The sequence below is a fragment of the Sylvia atricapilla genome, chromosome 6, assembly GCF_009819655.1.
Source record: "Sylvia atricapilla isolate bSylAtr1 chromosome 6, bSylAtr1.pri, whole genome shotgun sequence".
Classification (NCBI taxonomy): domain Eukaryota; kingdom Metazoa; phylum Chordata; class Aves; order Passeriformes; family Sylviidae; genus Sylvia; species Sylvia atricapilla.
This window is the reverse complement of record NC_089145.1, coordinates 12404380-12426994: the sequence shown is the minus strand read 5'-3', so window position 1 is coordinate 12426994 and position 22615 is coordinate 12404380. Positions and strand designations below refer to the sequence as shown.

The window sequence follows — 22615 nt, the reverse complement described above, 5'->3', positions numbered from 1 at the left end:
ACCATCATGCAGAAGTTATTACTGTGTATAAGAATGTGGTTATTTTAAGACTCAGACTGGGTTCACAGTGAGTAATAGATTTTTATATCACTCATATTTTAGAAGTCTTTGTAAAATTCATATAATTTCCCAGCTGCAAATAATGTATACTTCATACTTTCTTTACCTTTCTTCTTCCAGAGATAATTTGATTTAGTGTGCTTTAAATGAAGGATTCAAAGTAATTTGTAATCTATTCCTGGGCAATTTTGCGTAAAGCACAGTGATAAAAGCTGTGTCATTTGTTAAAAAGGTTTTACTAATGAAAGTAACAGCTGTTGTTGCCAGTATCTCTGGATTATCTCCTCTTGATGAGCTGATTCCAGGTGTCTTGCTTTCTGGAATAGTTTAAATAATGTAAGTAACCACACTCAGCACACTGTTAAAATTTAGGCAGCTTGCTGTTTGTATAATCATCCTGTTTTTGTGGCAGTTGACCCTTGATCTAGGTCCCACCTAAGCGGCATTTTTTAATGGGATAACATCTCACATGCACAGTAAAAAAATGCAGTACATTGCACTGTTTGCTATTTATTCCTGAACCAGCTCTGCAGTTCTTTTATTGCAGCAGGAAGTTTATTGCCACAGAAGTCTCAGTGAAAAACCACACAACTGAGCTTCGGTAGGGCAAAACTAGGAAAGTTGTACCTTTTACTACCACCACCACCAACTTTTGTACAGACAGCCCCGAAGCAGAGAAACTGCCACAGTTCTTAGAATTTAAAGAGGCTGCATGTCACCAAATGTATGGGAAACACTTTGTTCAGACAGCTCTGCAAAACAAGGACCTAATGTATGTTCAGAGGGATAAGGCCTGAAGAATTGCTCTAGAAAAAAAAAAAAAAAGAAGCTATTCAAACAAATCCCATTTCCAGGTAAGGTTTCTCCATGTTAAAGACCACATCTGTTAGATTTTGTGTGTGTCTTCATAACAAAAACATTACTTGAACTACAGTTATTCCTAATGCGATTTTCTGGACATACGTCACCAAGATCACAATTTTTTACATTTTTTCTGAACTTTAAGTGTCACTTAATACACAAAATAATCTATCCCAACTCTATGCCTCCAACTCTCCTTGCTACACTGAGGTGAATTAAGTTTGCAAAACACATTCATGAAGGTTCAGATATTCTTCTCTCCAGAACCCTCAACAAGTCTTGAGAGCCAATCTCGCACTACATCCCTGTGTTTCTGTCCTAGACCTCAGAGCAGGGCACACCACCAGGTTTGTCTGCATATCCAGCACTAACATCATTCTTCAGTTTCAGTCATGCTCAGCTCTCACAAACTCCTTTCAGTCGGGAGTTTAGGGATTTTATCTATTTTCTCTGTTCCAAACTACCAGTACTACTTATTTTATCTGTATAAACCCTGGAATGCCTAGATCAAGAATAACCAACTTTTCTGGTGGAGTGAGCTTTCCCCTAAAAATGTTTGAGTGCCACAAGACACAGATGACAAAGTTCTCTTAGGCACAGGGACAAACAGCTGTAGGAATTATAGGTTCTGATTGCTTTTACAGGTCCCTCCACTCCACTCTGAAGTAGGACTGATCAGACCAAATGATGATCTCAAACCTGCTGTTGTCACAGTGTATTACAAAATTAAAGTGTATCAAACAACCAGATACCTACAAGCAGCTTGAAGCATCAAAATTACCACTTGTTGAGCACAGCTTACAGAGAACATCTATTTATGCAGTCCTCAGGCACACAATGAGACTATTTCTTCACCATTTTTCTATTTTAATTGCCTAATTTGTCACTCTTGAGTTCCTGGAGCCCTGCACTTCAATGTACAACAAAGTAAGAGTACCAGTATATTATCAAAATTCAGTGAAGTACTTGCAAGTGAAATAATTGTTCCAAACTCACATTTTAACCAACTGATTTTACATCATTGTACACAGAACCAACTAGATTCACCTAAAAGAGAAAAAACTAATCATTGCAACAACTACCTTATCACTGCATTTACAACAGCTTATTTATCAAGCTGATAAAAAAGGTGATAATAGCTTTTTCTTGTGTGATATATTTGTAGATGTGTGGCTGGGAAGAGCAAGAATTGTTCAAAAAAATTGAAAGAACTGTTTTTTATTAAAATAGGCAATTTTCTACATCTTTAGAAATGAGCACTGAATTGGCAAGATCAAAGAGCGTTGGATAAATAAACAATATCCCTGATGTCTTTAGTAGTTAAGCACTGTAATTACTGCAGAAAGTGTACCACCCCCTTTTAGTTCACCTCACAGATAAGTGTTTCACAGGAAATTATAGCTCTTGCTGCTTTCTTCTAAGTGTTTTCAACAATGCAATGGCTGTGCAATCTAATTGAAAAATGAGAAATACAGGGGGGAGGGTTTGCATAGGGATCTTTTTTGGGTTTTTGTTTTTTAACCTTGATTTGCCTAATCTGAATTATTTGGTAGCCAAGTTTGGGGGGTTTTTTAAATGAAGTATCTGTCATTAAAAACCCAGTTCAAATTGCACTGATATTTTAATGCACTAGGTGGCATAATGATATTCATATTAGAAAAAATTAAATTATTCAGCGGATACTTCATTGGATAAAAGAAGCCACCAGATAAGAAGTCCCATGATAATTTTTATAATTATAGGATTGCTAGTACTTTTAACTCTCTTTTGTGTTCTTTGGAAGAGTACTTCAAATTTTGAAAGAAAAAAACCCCTATTCATATTTAAAGACGATGCTTTAAGAATTGAAAACCCTTGAAGGGAGGGATTTCAGTTAAAAACCCCCTAAACCCTGCTCCAATCCTGATCGCCATCAAGTTTGCCCCAAACAATTTTACTTGTGGCCAACATTAAAGCAGATTAAAGAAAAATGAGCTTATGAGTGTTTGATTTTCCTGGGACTCCTGTTCCATCAGCTTTGGTATGGGCCACGTTAAACACATCTTGACGCTGCCAGGAATTGGACCGAGTGACTTGAATCAATCTTTTTCATTTCTAACTCTATTAACTCCACCATTATAGTGGACATAATGAAAGATCCTTTTAGACTGATTCTGGTGTCAGTCTGAACCAGCATTATGTCAAAAAAAATTTAAGTCATCTTCATTTACTGTAAACTCAGAGACTTGCTTTTTTGCTGCAGGTGTTCTGTCACAGTTTGCTTGAATTTGGGGCAGTAAATTACAAGACACGTCACCGTAAAGAGGCAGTGAAATCATTTATCATTAACTTGAAGAGGCAATTATTCAGCTGAGGAAGATGACTGTTTTATGAAATACAAAGGATGAGATCATGATTTAGTGACCAGAAATGTTCACTTTCCAAAACATAGCAGTATGTAGTGAATGTGAGAAAAGAAAGAGCCTAAGAAGTTGATATAATTTTATCTGGATAGTGTTTTGATGTTGGCCATCACAGATAAAAGTGGCTTTTATGAAAGCTGCTGCTGATTAGTAGACAGTTTTTGATTGACAAATGACTGTATCTGCCCCACTTCTTTCTGTGCAAATACAACTCTCACAAGCTGCAGCACCGCCACAAGCAGGAGCACCATCAGAGCATCAGGAAAGGATTTAAAGTGGTATAAAGCCTTCTGTCTTTTAAGGACTATTTGAAAGAGTGGGGTTTCTAAACACTTTAGAGAGCCCAGAAAATACAATTTCTCTAATTTGTTCTCCTTTTTTACATAATCACTAAAATGTTTACCTGTTTTACAAGATCATCACCTCTTATAAAGTTTTTATGTGCAAGGATAATGCTATTGCAGGGATTAATTTTTTGAAGACTGAAGATGTCATCAGCATAGCAAGGAACACAGTATCAAACACCACAAAATTATCAATTTGTGGAAGAGATTAAAGACAAGGCTTCTCTATTTTTTGACACAATCAGTAAGGAATCCTGAAGTGCCTACCTTTTCCAGCTGGTGCATCCCTTCCTCTACACAGCAAATTGATGCCAGCGTTCTTAGGGTCTGAGGATAAAGGCACCTGAAACAATCCTGGCGACAGATCTTAAAGAGAGCAACAACACCTCCTTCCTGCAGGGGGAAAAACAGCAATCAGGAAAGCAGCCCTAGACATTTCCTCAGTACTTAATCAAGACTGGGATGGGGAGCAGATTACTTTAGTAGTTTATCCAAAATTGTTATCGTAACGCCAACAAAGAGGATGTTAAGCTCACACAGAGAACTCAAGTGGATTAATGCTTGTACACTAAGTGATGAAAAAGTAATACAGCCTCAGTAGGAGGTGTGCTTAAGTGATTGACTTCTACCAGTTACAAGCTCCGTTTAAATTAACCTGACATTCCTGCAAAAATTACAAAGAACCATCAATAAGTGGCAATTAGAGTGATATTTAACTGATCCTTCAACCATATTATTAGTATAAAATAGATTTTTGTGAGCATATATTTCCCATTCCTCTACATCTCCCAGCTCCACACAAAATTTACTTAATGCTAAAATTATGAAGAGGAAGGTCACATGTTTAAAGAGGTACTGAAAATAAGGTGGAAATAGGTGTCGAATTCTAAACAGATATAATCCAAATCTTCGTCCTCTAATAAAGAAAATCTGCATTCCTAAAAGTTTTCCTTTAAATACTATAGTGGCAAAGACACTACATATTAGAGCAACTAGCCTCAATTAATTTCCTACACAAGTTTTAAACATACGTTTTAGCAAATTTCATACAACAAACGTAAATACATAAATAAATACCAACAATGTTGCACTTTGTGTGTGGGGATTAAATTATTTTTCATTTCAAAATGTTGTGCTATCTGGTAGACCACATATGTCTTTTATGACGTAGAATCAGACATACGATGAAGATGAAAGGATATAAATTATTGATGACAGATGAAAGATCTCAGACTAAAATGTTCAGATTACAACAGTAAATTAAAAATAGTTTAAATCATAGATCAAGTGAAAAGTACACCCTTTTTTTAAGTCTGTTTCAGTAGACTCTGTTTTAAAATATTTTTAGACCCACAGGAATAATCTTTTTTTTCCTCAGCCATTTTTTTCCTCAACCATTATTTGAAAGCTCAACAGGTTATACTGGCTTAAAACCTCTGGGCTACAATTCAGACTTTACTCATTTTCAGAATTCTCTATTTTGTACTAGTTCTGCTTGAATACAGCGGAGAATAATAGAGGAAGCAAAACCTTCCATTCAGTTAACAAAAAAATTATGCCAAGTCATATAGAATTAGACAAAATTAACTCTTCAACATATTTTACAGATAGAAGTTTTAGATCATGACTTTGCACAAGTATATGGAATTTGTGGCATCAGTGAAGACAACAGGTTCACCGAAGTTTGTTAGGAGTAAAACTTATTTCTGAAATTGTAAGAAGAGTTCATGTGTCAGTTATTTTATATCTAATACTGCTATATATAGCCTAGTGCAGAAAGATATTTCTGAGCCTTTAAATTTAAAAAGAGGCTGTACATTACCAAAAGAAGTTTCAGTCATATTTTTCCTTCTACAAAAAGAAACTTACATTTCATCCAAGCCGTAATTAAATTGTGTCTCAAAAATATATGGAAAATGTTGTTGTACTGTCATTCCCAAGCCAAAGGTAACTCTTTTGTTGGGGGGTTTTGCTTAAATTTCATTATCAATTTGAATAATCCCACAGTTCAATTGAATCAGGGATGATCTGATCCTCTGCTTTAGCCATATTAAGCAGAAGTTTGTGGACAAATCTAGTAATGCTCAAGTGATGTTGGCTTATTTGCTTTAAGCCTTTTCTATGCCAAATGGGTGCCCTGATTTTGCCTTTGATGGACAGAAAGTGATTTATTACTGCATTTGTCAGGAGGAGATCTGTACTCTTTATTTTGTGCCATTCCTAAGCTGTAAAATATTGACCATGAGTAATGAACTGAGAGATCTCTAAGTGAAATATTGGACAGGTGGAAAACACTGAGCCTGATTCCATGGCTTGTCAAAGGCAGTCCCCCTCACTGGGATCAGAGCATTTCTCTGAATTTATTCACCTTGTTCAAGATTCATCCCCTGTATCTTTTGCAATGATCCCAAACCATTCCATCTGACAGGGACGTACATAAATTGGTCAAGTGGGTAAACATTCAGAGGAAGAGAGGGACACTTGCTTTACACCTTGATGACCTACTTCTCTCCTATATTAGATCAACAGGAATTCAATTTTGTGGGATGCTGTTCAGAAGGATGAGGTTTAGGTAATGAGATCACCTGAAATACAACCACCAAAACTATACAGATTGAGGGAATAAAGAAGGGAAACAAAAAGGCATCTAATTCCAAGGTGGAATATTTTGCAGTTTCAGCCTGAAATGACAAAAAAGCACAGTAAATGCTCATCAAGGCTTTGATAACATTTAAAATTATCTTGAGAGATGATCTCCAAAGAGATCTTCATCCTAAATACTTGCTAGAAAAGGAACTGGTATTTAAAGAAGGTAATGGAGGATGCATTAGAAGTTTCTTGGGGCAAGTGATCTGCTGTACAGCCATAAGGAATTCCAACAGTCAAGTAGTCTTCAAGGGGGTCGTTAGGAGATATGAATATCTTCATTTTTATTCCTTTCTCTTTTACAAGCCTTTTATCATGGCACTCTCTTCAATACAGTTGGTATTGGACTCTAATAAAAAATTAGACTCTAATAAAAAAAATCAGTAAAATGATTTTTTTAAAAAAAATACTATTTTTTTATCACTCTATGACCTATTTATTGCAACTCTTAAACAAATTTTTCCAATTCTTCTGCTTGTCACAAATCCAAATCTATTTATAACCCATTTACTTCAAGTAATGCTAATTTTCTTGTTTGTCTATGCTACTACTCATTTTTGTTAGAGACCTCAGGTTTTATGTCTCTGACAGCTGGTGAGAACTACTACTGGCTGCCAGGGTGAGTCAGCAACATGATTTTTTCACAGCAGATTACAAAGTTACATGCTAAAAAAAAAAGTGTCAAAGAATGCCTATAGGTGGAATAAAATTATGATGGATGCTTCAGCCTAGAGGGGAGCATTTGATAATCTTTTTTAATTTCTGTAAAATATTAGCAGGGGATGGGGGAGGAGGAGAGAGAAGATTGGAATGCTTACCAAAATGTAAAGTGAGAGACCAGCTCCTGTAATATTGAAGCTTTTCAACACTGTCTTGGTTCTTTTTTTTGCACATCCAAGATTGGCGTGCTTTAGAGTTGTAGCTTATAGCTTGGGACAGGAAAAGACCTAACAGCAGTGTTCCACAAGATCACACTTTGTCATGGAGAGTAAAATTTCAAGGTTACATGGACAAATTTGGTGAATTTCTCTTTCACAGTAAACAAATAATCAATCTCTCTGGCTAGTTTTTATCAAGGATACTATCACAGCTCTCGAGGGAACTATGGATTCTATAAAAGCTTTTGAAATATTATCATGGCTTCAATCCTTTTTCACCCTCACTGAAAACAGTTCGAGATTTTTTCGTTGTTTCTCTTCTGTTTTGAAATCACCCTGAATTTTTACTGTCATAGCTAACTAAAGTGAGTGCCCATCTCTTCCTTTCTGCTTCAGAGATTGGAAACCTGTCACAAATGAAACTTGAATTACAGCACAAGCAGCATTTCATGTGTTATCTGGTAAAAACCTGGAAATGTCACAAAGTCTGCCAACAAGAAATAAAAACGTGCTTTATTCACTTTAGGATCTTTTGGGAAGGTGCAAGTTAACCTCCAAAGCAAGCAAAGCTCAGTGCTGTTAAGTTTCTTTGTCTGAACAGAGGTTTTTACCCATTTAAAATTCTGGTCTGCTGCAGTTCCTCTGCCCCCTTGGTCACTGATGCAGGTAACTGAGGGTGAAGGATAATGGTCAGTCGGGACAAATGCATTTCCCAGTTCACAGGGCAGACTCAGGCACAGGACAGGTGATGCAATCACCGCTGTAATTTGGCAGCCAAACACCACTTAGGGGTCTTTGCATAAGGGGATGCATTTCCTCAGTTGTAAACCTGTGACACACCCAGTTTTTTAGCAATATATTAGCTTAGTGATTTATGGAAGGTCAGACTTCACTTCTGCTAAATTAAACTGTTATGGAAGTCGTAAAATTGTAAAAAGCCCAAGACCAATTTTCTGTAATTTGTTAATTCTGCACTTCCTCAATAATCAACATTTTAACATAGTTTTTGGGTACCACTGAGTGGAGCTCAAATACCAATTTAGAAAAAAGCCAAACCTCTCAGGCTGTTGACAGAATCCACAACAGGTTTCTGAATCTGGCTCATTCTCATTCTTCAGAATAGAGGAGTACCTTTTATGATGTAAATATCCATCTAAAGGCATATAGAAGTACTTAAATGCTGCTGTCTGACCCTGCCTCTGAGTACGACAAGGAACTGGCACAGCACTCCACAAGCAGTAGCTGGGGGCAGGAGGTTTTCCTCCTTCTGCATGCCCTGATTATTCTATCCTCAACAAGACACCGTGTCCCACCTTTCTCACATTTTCAAGATCCAAGTGTCCTCGAAGGTGCAAACTCTGCAGGGACTTCCAGCGTCATGGATCTTGACAGAATGACTCATTTATACCAAAAGTTAGCACCAACTACTCAGTAAATGAGAACACACACTGAAAGAAGTAACTGCAACTGCAATGATCAGTCTTTTGTAAAAGGATAATAACAATAATAATAACAAATTATTTCTTAATTTGCATCTTTAATAATATCTCTAACACCTCCTGTACACACAGCTGAAGAGGTCTTGCTGTTTTTCTGCACGGTCTGCCACAACCATGATCTATTGTAAAGTTTTTCTCCGTTTACATGGCTGATATTTAAAAGGTACTATTAGGAGCGGCAGAGATACTAAAAAAGTTCCCAAAATTATGGAGTGAAAATACCTCAGATGGCACAAAGACAACTGCAACTAAAGCAATGCTGTTGAATCTGACCATCCAACTGAAGCTGCTTGCACAGGTATTGGCCTTTATTAAATTAAAGATTGGGGGAATATGGGGGACCATACTGGGGGAATATGGTCCTCTTTAGAAAAAAAAAAAAAAAAGGCCTCTAATATGATAGTTGTGGTGGCAAACTCCATTGAGTAGGACTTGCAAAAGCACCACAACAACAGGAAAAAAGTCGTTTCTCTGAGTAAACTTTTTTGCTCTTTAGTGAAATGGGTTTCTTGTGTTGCTAGCTTGCATGCATCCCTTACCTTGGCGATGATGCGGCAGAGGTGAGCACCTTCCTGGGCAAGGCTGAACAAACTGCTGATGGCCGACTCGGTGACACACAGACTGCCCGAGAGCTCTATCTGCCTCAGCAGGCTCTGGGGGAGACAGGACAAGAATCCTGGGGGACTCACACTGACAGCACACGTTTATCATTACATTGGAGTAGATGTAAGCATGGATTATTTATTAAAAATGTTATTTATTAATATTTCTTTTAAAATAAATATTAGCAGGGTAAGGCAACGGTGTGAGGCATTGGGTATAGAACTCTCCAGCTATTTACGTGTTTCGTCTGGGATTGAACCAGGATTTTCAGGGGGCACTTAATTTAGTTAGTGTAGAAGCTGAATCACATGGTGATACAAGATTTCCACCTTATTTATAAGGAATATTGCTGCACCTTTTCTTACACTACCTTCTAAGGCTCTGGGTTTATCACTACTCTCAGTGAAAATATCACTGACAAATAAACATTCTTATAAAGAAATATAGTTTATCTATTCAATGTATGAAATAGATTAAATATTTTTAAATTATTATCTTGCTTTTTCATTTGTGTCATTGCAGCTTTAGAGAAGCACAGCTGTGAAAAGAACATGAAATCTATTTCATTTTATGTTTCTGAAAAAAGATGTAGAATGACTAGAATAATTAATTCTATATCCTCAGAGGAGGAAGGTAAGCATTTTTGTATTCAATTGAACTTTGAAAGAAATGCAAGGAAGTATCCCATGTTTTACACTGTTATTTATACAAAATTCAATTACCTTGCTTTTAAGAGGGTCTGTTCTTCCACCTTTAGCATTAGAAAAATGCTCCATAAAAGACATAATTTAAAAGTTCACAATTTGATATGAACCTATCCTGAATTAAATACTGATACATTGATTAAAAAAAAAAAAAAAAAAAAAAAAGCTCTGTACACAATTTAAGCTGAAATCTCACATACAGATACTTCATGTGCTTCAGAGCAGGAAACTACCCCCAGACAATGTGTTTTTATGGCAGAAGTGGGTACATTGCGTGACTGAACATCTCAGAAAACTGCTCATAAATTTTTTTTATTGATGAGTTCTAATCCAAGTCCTTCAGCCATGCAAATACACACAAGATGATGGGGAGTCAGTAATTCCACTCCCTTAAAAGAAAAAGGGAGTGGGATTTCAGGTGCATCAGTAGGTGCCAAGGTGCCCAAAGGCAGAAATATCAGCAGTGAAGAACTGCTCTTCAGACTGAAAAGAATAAAGATGTTAACAATGGTAACTTACTGAATTTGAAATATGTAAAGTTATTTACAAACTTCAATCCATACATTTCATGTAGTTCTCATAAATCCCAACCACTGAGCATTAAGAGGTAGCTTGTTAGCTTGACTGTAATTCTGCAAATATATTTGGGATAGTCTCACCTCCTGGTAATAATCCTTTAAAACTAGAAGGGATGTTTCTGAAACCAACACTTTTTTGCCATCTTAAAGCATCAGGGTATGTTAGAGTTTAACCGACAGCATGCATTAATTTTGTTTTTGCACTGTAAAAAATACTTTTAAACTATTTGTTTTCACTACGCCTGTCCTTTCCCTTTTTTCTGCTGTGACAACACAAAATTTCAGCATAATATCACCTCTAAAATGTGGACAAATTTTTTTAACAGAATTACATTTGAGGTGTATATGTGAAAAAGAGTGGAGTGTGAAAAAGAAGAGGGAGGAAGGGAGGTCCAGATAGGTTGGCTAGACTTGCAAATTGTTATTATTTCAATGATGATCTAATGGAAAAAAATTAATGCATTTGCAGCCTCAGAGTAATTACTCAGTGTGTTTTCACAGAATCAGAATCACTGAATGGGTAAGGCTAGGGGAGACAATCAGAAGTCATCATTTAGATGTCTTGCAAGAAAGAGACATCAGGAAAAATAAGTAACATGGTGAGCCAAAAGATCATTTTGTTTGGGATTTGAGGTTATTGGCAAATCTGAGAATACAAACACCTAAATCTCATTGCAACATATTTGAGTTACTGATCATTAATTTGTTGAAAAATGAGAGCTATAATTCTAATCCTCCTTTTTAATCACAGAATTATAGAATGGCTTGGGTTGGAAGAGGCCTCTAAAATCACCTAGTTGTCACCTAACTGCCATGAGCAGGGACACCTTCCACTAGATCAGGTTTCTCAGAAGTCCCATCCAACCCAGCCTTGGATCCTTAATGCATGGCTGCCCTCAAGATTCAACAATTTTGGAAGACCTTTTTGGTCTGGGGTTTTTTTAACTATAAACTAACCTGTGCCTCTTGTGTTAAAACCAGCTCTATCAATTGGCCAAAATATTGGGCAACGGTTGTGAGTGTCTCATTAACACAAGATTTCATGGACTTCAGTATCTCTTCATCTTCAGTCTGTAAGCACCTGAAAAGAAAGAGATGGGAAAGGGATGAAGGACAAAAAAGATGCAATAGACCTAATTGTCAGAGGTGATGCCTGTGTTAATCCCAGGATATAACTGGAATCCAGCTGTTCACAAAGACTTTATGTCCTTAGCATCTTTCCAGACTTTAACCAAAGCTTTGTCTATACAGAGTAAATACACCATGAAAAGATAACAGCAGACACTACTGAATGATTTTGGGATCACAATTTACCTCACAGACTGCAGGCCAACTTTTGCTGCAGATGCTGTGTGTTTATACAGTTCAACACTGCTCTTTTCCTCTTATGCTGATAGTTTCCCTCTCGGATGCCTTCATTTCAACTGCAGCTGTGCATATCCACCCATCTTTCATGATCAATGAAGGGCTTTCAGTAATTTTCATTTCTTTGCCTTCTTTGTCATAGTTTAATGATGGCAGGATAAGGATGAAGAAAGAAATGTGTGTCCAGGTGAGTTAAACAGCATAATCAAAAATAAAATTTGGCCCTCTATACAGAAAGATACATAAAGCACCTTTACAGAGTTAGTACAGTTATCCTGTAACCAGTGATGTTTGGCTGTAATTGAAGAAATGAGATAAAGATGGACATTTTTATACAATTCAAATAAAATAATGAATACTTCCTGACAGAAATGCATTCATTTGTATTGTCAAAACATCTTCCACCCAGGCAGGCCACTGTAATGGAAGATATAGTTTGGGTGATCAGCCTCTCTACCTGCACACAGGTCATCTTTTCAGCTTCACCTGTTTGTCAGCCACCTATATCAATTTTTTGTCAAAAAGGCAAGGAGAGAGAGAGCTGATTTGGGTCAGAAACTTTGAGATTGGATCTCATTAGTAAATCAGTGTGTCTCATAGTAGAATATAAAACACAAATGTGAGCTGTGTGAGTTTGGCAAAAAGCAATAGTGCTCCAGAAAACATTATTTCTTAATAATTAGATGGTGTTTTTCCCTGATGATCCCTGAAGCAGAATGACTTGCACAATGCTTAATGTAAACCAAAAAAGAGTGATTGAACTGTGCTGGAGGAAATGGGTAACCTATGTTAGAAAGTGGAAATAGCATGAGAAGAATTACTGAGATTTTTGTTTTCCAGTCTCAGCATTCCAGAGTGCAGGGAAATGACTAAACCTACATCAACAACTTAAAGGAATGTGTATTTATTTTTTTTTAATTTGATTTACAATGTCTAGGTATGTTCATACAGGAACACTTAGTATTAATCTCAAAACCCAAGTTTTCACACCAGCTGAAATCCTGACTCCACAAAACTAGGAGAGAACTTTGTCACCGATATCTGTCACAGCCAGACTTTGTCACTTGATGTCTAAAAGTCCTGAAAAATCCACTTGCATGCAGCTTTGCATCTATGTGAGACTCTTTGTGCAACAGCAGATCCCATTTCATTAGGATGCAGTTTAGGTAAAAGCAACTCAATTCATCCACCAGAGATTAATATTTAGAAAGATTTGCAGAGTTACAGCAGCCTAGTTCAAACGTTTGAGGGTCCCTATGGATTTGTGTTTCTCATTAGATGTTCAACAACAAAAGAAAAGGGCAAAATTCATATTTCAACTCCAAATTTTAAGTTACCTTTCTGTGAATGCTGTAAATTCTGAACACTTGTCCACTAAAAGTTTTTCAAGCTGTGGAGAGAGCAAGAGAAAGTGAATTTAAAGTTATAGCTATACACACAGTTGTTTTACAAAAATGTGGTTTGTTAATCGAAAACTCTCTTGAAACATAATATTTCATGTGAACACCCTTCATCTACTTTTCTGAATAAAACAGACAGAGATAAAACTGAGGTTAACAAAAAAAAAAAATAGCATTTTCTACATTTTAAATGCAAAGGAACTGACAGATGGGTGCCAAAATACTTTAGTGCTGTAGTCCTCAAAAGAAAAATATTTTTTCAATGCAATTTGTCAACATCATTAACATTCAGAATAGCCCACGATAAAATAGGATCCAAAGTAAGTCAAGAATATTTCCATCGCTGAAAACGGATTGGAAAATCTTAGGGGACCAGTATCAGTATGCAAGTCTTTCTTACAGATTGTCTAAAGCAAGCTGTTTAAAGTTTTAATTATTACAACAAAATAAAAATTCAAAAAGTGAGAGAAACATGACGTCAGCTAAGGCATCTTCTCACCTGGTGCATCTCTTCTGGGGAGCTCCTGGTGACGGTGTTGTACTCGTTTATCATGGAGCGCACGTGGCAGTTGACTCTCACCGTCATGCTGTGGACCCTCTGCCACCTGTTCTTCTCCAGCTTCTGAGCAATCCTGGTCAGCTCCGTGCTTATGATCCAAGCTCTCTTCAGCAGAAGCTGCAAGTTATCACAAGTGTTGTACTGAGAGGAAAGGATGAGTTCATTTTGTTCCTCCTTCTCAATGCTGATGGGCTTGGACTGGAGAATGCACATACATTCGCAGTCTGTCATCAGCTTCAGGTCTTCCATCCATCGCTGAACAGAGTCCACCTGGATCAGGTGCATGCTGGAAGGCAGGGAAAGAGAGGGGAGAATGAGGTAAAGCAACACAACTTTGGAATAACCACCAGCAACACCAGGCAGCTGCACCCAAGACTAGATTGCAACTGATTGACCAAAGGCAAATGACTGAACAAACAATTTGCTTGCAGTAACACAGTGGCACATTTAGCTCTTTCTTCCAAAAAGAGGTTCTAGGTTTCTAATCACTTTTACTCCACATGCCTTGTTATGAAATTATATCTGAAGAATCAGTGGATATAATAGATAAGTAAGCAGAAGTTTAGAGTATGTTCTTTTGGGGGAAATGCTTCTTGTACATTCAGAGTTTAATGTGGAGAAGGAGCAAAGATATGAATGTTATTTGTTTGTTGCTTATGGGACTGTCAGTTTTTTCTAGACATTTGGCCTATCAAGTGTTTAACATAAAATTTTACCTTGCACCATTTCTCCAAAGCCCTTCCCAACTTATATAGCCAAACCAAGATAGTGGCAATACTGCCAGCAATATCTATTTGTTCCATGTCATAATCCCTTAAACTTCAGTTGGATTCTACTTCCTGACCAGACCTTTACCTTCTCCCTTATTTCTCATTGTTCTCTGTACAGTTTGCACACTGAATTCCAAAGTGCATCTTTTACACTACATCAAATATGGTGTAAACGAGTAAGGCTGAAAAGTTCTGTGACAAGTGTACCCTGACACAAGAGCAGTGAGAGCCTGCATTTTTGTGACCTTGCACCTTCCAGCCAGTAAAATGTGGTACCTGAGACAGAAGCTGAACTGATTCTAAGTTGATCTTTTTGGGGGGCCACAAATTTCATAGTCTTAGATGAAGATGCCTACATTTTTTTATAAGGTGCCCAGATCCTTAAAATAAAAATACCTTAATCCTCACCCCAACCATACTAAAGGTTTCAAAAGAATTGAAGATGGAAGGTAAAGAAGAAATTAGATTAAGTGAAAGCAAGAGAAAATGGATTTCACAATTTTTCTCAAACTTCTATTGGTATCCTACAGCTACTCTGACAGTGTAGTGGATTGCTGTCCACCTTCTGGATAAATGTGCAGATTTTTATGATGTAAACCAGAAAGGACAAAAAGTTTGTATCACAATCCCTATTCTCTTAATTCAGATACTGATTTACTGCAACTCAGCAGTAACATTCTGGGCTGTTATATAAAGCTTTACTGCTAGAAGAAAATCTGCAATTACATTAGCTAAGGAGGACCAGGTGGAAGCCTTTTCAATTCTTGTGCTTCCATTTATACAGTGAGGACCAGCTGAACTCAAGAAATCTCCTGCCAGACCACTCCAGTAATATTCCATAAATAAACAAAAATGTATTTACATTTACACAGGAAAAGGAGGCTCATCTCAAGTATCATTTCATGTAAATTGACAGCAAACAAGATACTAGAGATCAGTTTAATTGATCCAGTCTCCCTTTTCACAGTATATGATGAAACTACTTTTAATTTCAATCTTTACAGGCTACTGCTATTTAAGGTCTTTATTTCACTCAGCTCTGAATATTGTGTAATTGCATTTCATGATCGATTGAGGCCCACTTTCTTCTTGCTATGTGCAGTCTCCTTATTGCCTTTTTGGATCTGAAGCAAGGTTTCCTAATAAACAAAAACAACAACTTTAGAAGTTTGAGACCATGATTTATAACAATGTGCATAGTTTGCATGCAGAACAGGATAAACTCATTTGACACAGAGTAATGTATCTTTCATTTCCAAAGTGCACTGTGATAATTAATTAAATCTCTGTTTAGTGAGTAGAAATAAACCTCTACATTATAAATTCACATGGACGAAAAACTAGAATAGAAAGTTAGTGAGGACTAAAAAAAAAAAAAAAAACCAAAAACAAAAAAGCAATTAATATTTCCTTTAGCCCCAAAAGTCATTCTTCACTCTAAGAAAAAAAGGTAATAAAAATTGTACAAGAAAAACAAAAACAAAACAAAAAAGCATAGATGCTAAAGAAGCTCTCCTTGTTCCTACTAATTGCCAGAAGTACAACTATAGAATATAGAATATTTTTTCACAGAAACTTAGTATTCCTTAACTGACAACAAGAGCAAAAAGTAATACCATTCATCTCCTTCTTGATGATGACAAAGAACTCCTCCTGCTTAATACGTCAGCTTCTCTGCCACATTGTTCTTTAAATTAGATGCACATCATTATCACTCAAATGAAATACTTAAATGATTCACCTTCATCCAAGTCTCACTTTATTTAGAGAAAATCTTCTTAAGCACTCCACAAATGAATTTATAGACTCATTTTTTTTACATATTATAATGAGCAAAGCAAAAAAGTGTGATCATCCCTAATTAGATATTAAGATTCGAATTCCAGATGGCATTTACTGAACTTAAAAAACAAGTTGGAAATTTCCATTTTGTCTTCCCATTACTGAAAAAAAACCCCTACACCTACAAAATAAAAACAACCATAATGGTTCAGACGAAAAAAAAAAACCCAAAAAAACTCTGTTTAGCCTATTATCCTGGTCCCAACATGCCCATTAGGAGATGCATAAGGAAAGATTATAAGAAGTGTGGCAAGAGCTGAGCAACCCCTCCTTCTCATCTTCTGGCAATTAGCGGTTTAGGAACTTCCTCAGCCAGCAGTTGTTTCTGAGTAGGATGTTTTTTACAATTCATGAAACAAAAGTAGCCATTAATCCCTTTTTGAACTCAGTTAAACTTTTGGCCTTTGCAACATCTAGTAGCAACATCTCACATTGTTTGGGCTTTTTGTATGAAAAAGTGTTTCTGATTGTTTATTTTAAACTTGGTGCCTGGAGACATGAACACAAACACTTGAGCTGCTATATTCTGAGAGACACTGCAAATTAAATGATGGTTCTGTATTCACCCTCTTCATGCAATTCATTATTTTGTTAGCTCTACGCCATCTTTTCTAGGCTATTTTATTTCCACGGTATAGAAACTCAGTCTATCTAGTCTGTCCCCTTATAGACAGTATTTCAACTCTCTGATCATTCACATACTCTTCCCACCTTTTCAAAATGCTTTTTCCAGTTTCCCTATGTTCCAATATGCAATGGGGAAAACAGAACACAATATACAAGATTCAAGTAAGTTTATACATTTGAAACATATTTTCTGCACAGTTCCTATTTTCCCACAATTCTTCATTTTTTTTTTTTTACTAAAATGTTTTCCAGAGAGCAGTATCATTTTTACTTTTCTGAAAATACACTTATTTTGATTTCAGAATCCTTTCCATGAGTGATAATACACAATGTAGAGTTCACTATACATGTGAAGAAAGAAATTGTGCTTCAGTTCCCTTTGCCTCCTCACATGTACTACTTTATGTTCATTAACACATAATTTCTTCTAGCATTTTTCAGTCTTGTATTGTCCTGCTTTTACAACTATTTTTCAGGTCATTAAATACATTAAACGAGATTTGCTCAAGCACAATCTTACTTGAGACCTTACTTGTGTGATTTCCCACAATTCTCTCTAATTTAATAAAATTAACTTATAGAATCATACAATCATTTAGGTTGGAAAAGACTTCTAACACCATCAGGCCCAACCATTAACCCAGCACTGCCAGATCCATCACTTAACCCTGCCCTAAACTGACACTTCTGCACAGCTTTTAAATACCTCCAGGGATGGTCACTCAAGCACTTCCATGGAGAGTCCATTCCAGTGCTTGACACTTCCAGTGAAGAAATTTTTCCTACTTTTCAATACAACCCTCCCCTGGGTTATATTTGGGGTCATTTCTTCTTGTCCTATCACTGGTTGTTTGGGAGGAGAGATCAGCTCCCACCTTGCACCATCCTTTTTCAGGCAGTAATAAAAAGAGAGATGTTCCTCCTCAGCCTCCTTCTCTCCAGACTGGACATCCCCAGCTCCCTCACAGCTGCTCTTCATCAGACTTGTGCTCCAGACCCTTCCCCAGCTCCATTGCCCTTCTCTGGACTCTCTCCAGCCCCTCAATGTCTTCATTACAGTGAGGGCCCAGAACTGGGCACAGCACTCGAGGTGTGGCCTCATCAGTGCCCAGGACAGTGACAATCCCTTCCCTGGTCCTGCCAGACACAATATTCATCCAAGCCATGAGCCAGTTTCTACAGCAGAATGCTGTGTGAAACACTTTCAAGGTCTTGACTGCAGTCCAGGCAGACAGACAACAGCTACAGCCTTTCCCTCATCCACGAAATGGGTCACCGTGTCAGAGGAGGTCAGGTTGGTCAAGCAGGACGTGCCTTTCCTGAACCCCTGTCTGATCCCCTGGTTGTCCAGGATGTGCTGCATGGTGGCACCCAGGATGACCTGCTGCATGACCTTCTCTGGTCCTGAGATCAAGCTGGGAGGCCTGTAGCTCCCTGGATGCACCTTCTGGCTCTTCTGGAAGACAGGTGTCACACTGGCTAAAAAGCAGTCATCTGGGACCTCTCCATGCAGAGAGGTGTGCTGATACATGACGGAAAATGGCCCAGAGAGCAGTTCTGCCAGGACCCTCAGTATCTTTTGGTAGATCCCATCCATCCTGTAGACTTTTGTGATCATTCTCCCCTGGAACATGGGAGCTTTGTTCTTTTCCTCACCCCTGTCTTCCATCTCAGGGAGGCTGAGAAGCTGTAGAACAGTTGGCCTTACTATAAAAGACTGAGGCAAGAAGGGATTGGATAACCTGAGCCTTTTCTTGTCCTCTGTCACCATGTTTTCCTCCCACATCCTATAAAGGGAGAGGTCCTCCTTAGCCTCCCTTTTGTTGTCAATTCATCTATAGAAATATTTATTACTGTTTTTTACAGCACTAGGCAGATTAATTCTGGTTGGGCTTTAGCCCTTCTAATTTTCTCCATGCATAACCCCATGGCATCCTTGTAGATCTCACAAGTGGTTCTCTCTTTCTTCCAAAGGTGATAAACTGGCCTTTTTTTCCTGAATTCCAGCCAAGGAATTCAGCCAGGCTAGTCTTCTTCCCTGCCGGCTCATCTTCTGGGCACAGCCTGCTCCTGTGCCTTTAGGATTTCCTTCTTGGAAGGAAGATGTCTAGATACATAGATGGATAGTAGTTACCCACAAGTTAAAATTACTGAATTTAGTAGGCCATGGCATATTGACAAAAAGGCAATTTATCTAGACTCTACATTATAAAGCAGCATTTAATATAAAAACAGTTGTAAAAATAATTCACTGCAAAAAGAAAATGCAAGAGAAAGTCTCCAACATTTCTTAAAAGTCATTCTGTTTTAATTGAGGTTGTAAAGTATTTGACAGAGTTTTCAAGAGCACTCGACTGAACTTGAGTAACAAGCAATTTGAATACTCTGAATTCTAGTGTGCTTGCCAAAAAATATAGTCTTTCAAAAACTGTGCAATTTTGAAAAAATCCCCTGGTGGCTGAGGCCACCTTAGAGCCTGTTAGAAGTGTGTTTGTTCAAAAGATGTTTGGACCTTGTATAATATAGACCCTTCTGCATTACATAACACACCACAGGCAAATTTAATCCAGGGTAAAGGCATTAAAAAAATACTCCTATTTCAAATATCAGTAAGAGACATATGATATTCAAAGTTCTCTTACCAACATATTTCTTTCCCCCTCCCCTTTTTTTTTGGTATTTTCTATCATCCCTTAAGTAGTTTGTTATCTAATGAATCCAGAATTTTAGGATAGATAAGGTGGATTGATATCAAAATGATTGATCTCTCTCATGCTGGTGTTACATGAATACAAAAGTCAAGAGTTAATGAGTAGATCATTTGTTTAAAATTTCCAGCTTGAAGCACATACACTTCTGTTTTAAATTGCAAATGCTATCGTGAAAAAGAGTTATACCTCCAATTTAGCACTGAGTTTCACTAAGTGCAAAAGTTTCATGTTTTATAACATTGTGTCGAAACCAGAGATGATCAATTCACGTGAATAATTCCAGTGGTCGTATTTATAAAGTGTAAAGACTTCTGCTCAGTCAAATTATGTTTTCAAGGCTTCTCAGCCTTTTTATCCATTTTCACCTAATATGACAGATTTATTACCAATCCTAATGATAGCATTTAGTACTGCTTCCAGATAAGCCTATGGTGAAAGTCAATGCCAAATCTTACAACTGTGTGCAAATTTATTATTCTGATTAGTGGAAGGTAATTAATTGGCAACAAACAACTTATTGAATGAATTTAGCCTCCTCTTTGAACATAAATAATCTCTAATTTTTTTCTAATTCATCTTTTCAGAATTATTCATGGGTAGGCAATATAGCAAGGGCCAATTTCCACATCAATACAACGGCCAGCAGAACTCAACTCACAGTGGAAGGAGAGAGTGAAGAGCCATAGAGACAGTGTTCATTTATCTTCAATTGCTTTACATGATATCAATCACACAAAAGAGCCCTGTAGATACAAGATATTGTATTTGCACTGATTTTGGCAAAATTTTGTAGAGCTATCTGGAAAGATAGCTTGAAAAACACAGAGTAACTTTAAGGTAGATAAGAATCAGGTTCCTGTTTTCTAAGTGAGTGCACTTACTGTGTAGATCATTCCCAAGGTAATAGAATCTTACAAATATTTAGGTTTTGTACTTGATGCAGCAAGATAAAAGTACAGCCAGATGGTTTGCAGGGTATTTTTTCCCCCTCTTAATTTTACCTACTTCTTTTCCAATGGAACACTGGCAACCCAACTTCACTGTGACAAAAGGTGACTTCAGTATGAATTATTTAAACTCTTAGAATACATGGCTAAAAGCTAGTTTCTAGATTTTAAAAACAGGCTATATTGAAATGATTATTTTAATCTGCCTCAACGATTACTCACTTGTTACAGTTTCCAAAGTCTAACAACTCCCCCAAATTAAGTCAGTAATGGATACAACAGAATTACTCAAATATCACCATTGTAGAAAAGTCTATAAGGAAAGTAAAAACACAGTAATCACTTGCAATATATAAGGTATGATGTCTGAACTTACAGCTGTTTCATCAGGCCTCTCTAAAAGGCTGTATAAATAATTTAGTGTTAAATGCTGCACCAATGTTCTCAGATCCTTACATTTTTCTGGGAAATCCTCACTGTAAGTTGTCCCTCTAAAACCATTTGGAAATATTATACCACCCCAGAATTGCTGGCACACTGCAGAAGTTAAGGAAGTCACCCTGTACAATCACAGACTAAGCTTGCTGATAAGTTCATATAAAGTTTAGGATAAACTTACCACATACTAATTTTCTGTACATGAGAACAGTTTAAGTAGGTCCAGTCCTACCCAACCTCCAGCAGCTGAAGGTATACTGAGGCACTGCTCAAGCTGGTTTTGAGGAGTTTTACTTCCTGCCTAGCACATCAAATTGCTGAAACAGTAGTCATCTTGACAAACACAAGACATTGAGTTCACAGACATTAAGGACCGCAGTAAAAGAACATAATTTCCTGAGAGAAAGGAGGAAAATGGAGAAAAAAAGCCCCACTATCAGAAAGTTAATGACATTATAAGGCTGCTAATTGGCCTCTTTTCAGGCAAAACTGAACAAAGAGCATGCCAATATTGTCACAGTGATTACCAACCAAAATATGTCTGTTGAATTTATAATTGTATGGTATCATTAACTCATGCAATTATGAGTGAACATTATTGCATTTGCAGTGTTGTTGCAAGATAGTAAACCAAGGAAAGTTTTCAAAATCATTAAGTTTGTTGAACCCTGTGATATTGGCATATTCAGATTTAACAAGTTGTTATGGACTTAACAGAATTAATGAGCTTTGATCCAACTTAAGGAATCCACCAGACTTAGAAACAGGCAATTTTAGCCACTCAAAATTTGGACACGAGGGATTGGGCAAAAAATACACTGCTGACCCAGCTCTGTGAAGGATATTGGTTCTTTTGTTCAGCATATTACCTGATGATTTATAACAAACTGTTCTCCAGTGTACAGACTCAGTCTCTTCGTAAATGACAGCCTGGGCCTTGTAAAAATGTACAACAGTTATAGTTTTCCTGAGAGATGAGATAGCAGAGCTGAGGGATTTGTGCACAATGGCAGAATCCATGGCTTTTTACTTTATTTAGAAGAAAGAAAAGAGGAATATACCTCATGGAACATTGCAAAACAAAACTACTGGGAACTTCCTTACAGATTCTTCCAGGAGTTTAAAATCTGAAGTGGTGACTGAAGCACATTGATAATTTTGAAGGGATGTTGCCATCAGCACACATTTAAATTGCAGATTCCTGAGCACAGTTCTCATTCCCATAGATAACAGGGGATGTTTCCTGCATCGTGAAGGAGAAAAGTGAGCAAGGCCAGCAACAGGAGAGAACATGCTCTAGAGAGCTCATCCTGGCTCTCTGCTTCCCAACACTCGGGCTACACTTGGAATTGAAGGGAACAATATTCCTCATGGCCTTAGA

General features: G+C 37.2%; 1 protein-coding gene across 1 annotated transcript in view; it reads right to left on the bottom strand.

The window, feature by feature from the left end:
• The window catches only part of INSC (INSC spindle orientation adaptor protein), a 126123-nt gene that overhangs the window by 42325 nt on the left and 61183 nt on the right, over positions 1 to 22615 (bottom strand). Inside the window, exons 3-7 of the mRNA XM_066320812.1 lie at positions 13840 to 14185; positions 13278 to 13330; positions 11533 to 11656; positions 9230 to 9343; positions 3935 to 4060 (exon numbers count right to left, since the gene is read on the bottom strand). Of these exons, the coding sequence (XP_066176909.1) occupies positions 3935 to 4060; positions 9230 to 9343; positions 11533 to 11656; positions 13278 to 13330; positions 13840 to 14185 (763 nt within the window). The remainder of the gene's footprint in view (positions 1 to 3934; positions 4061 to 9229; positions 9344 to 11532; positions 11657 to 13277; positions 13331 to 13839; positions 14186 to 22615) is intronic.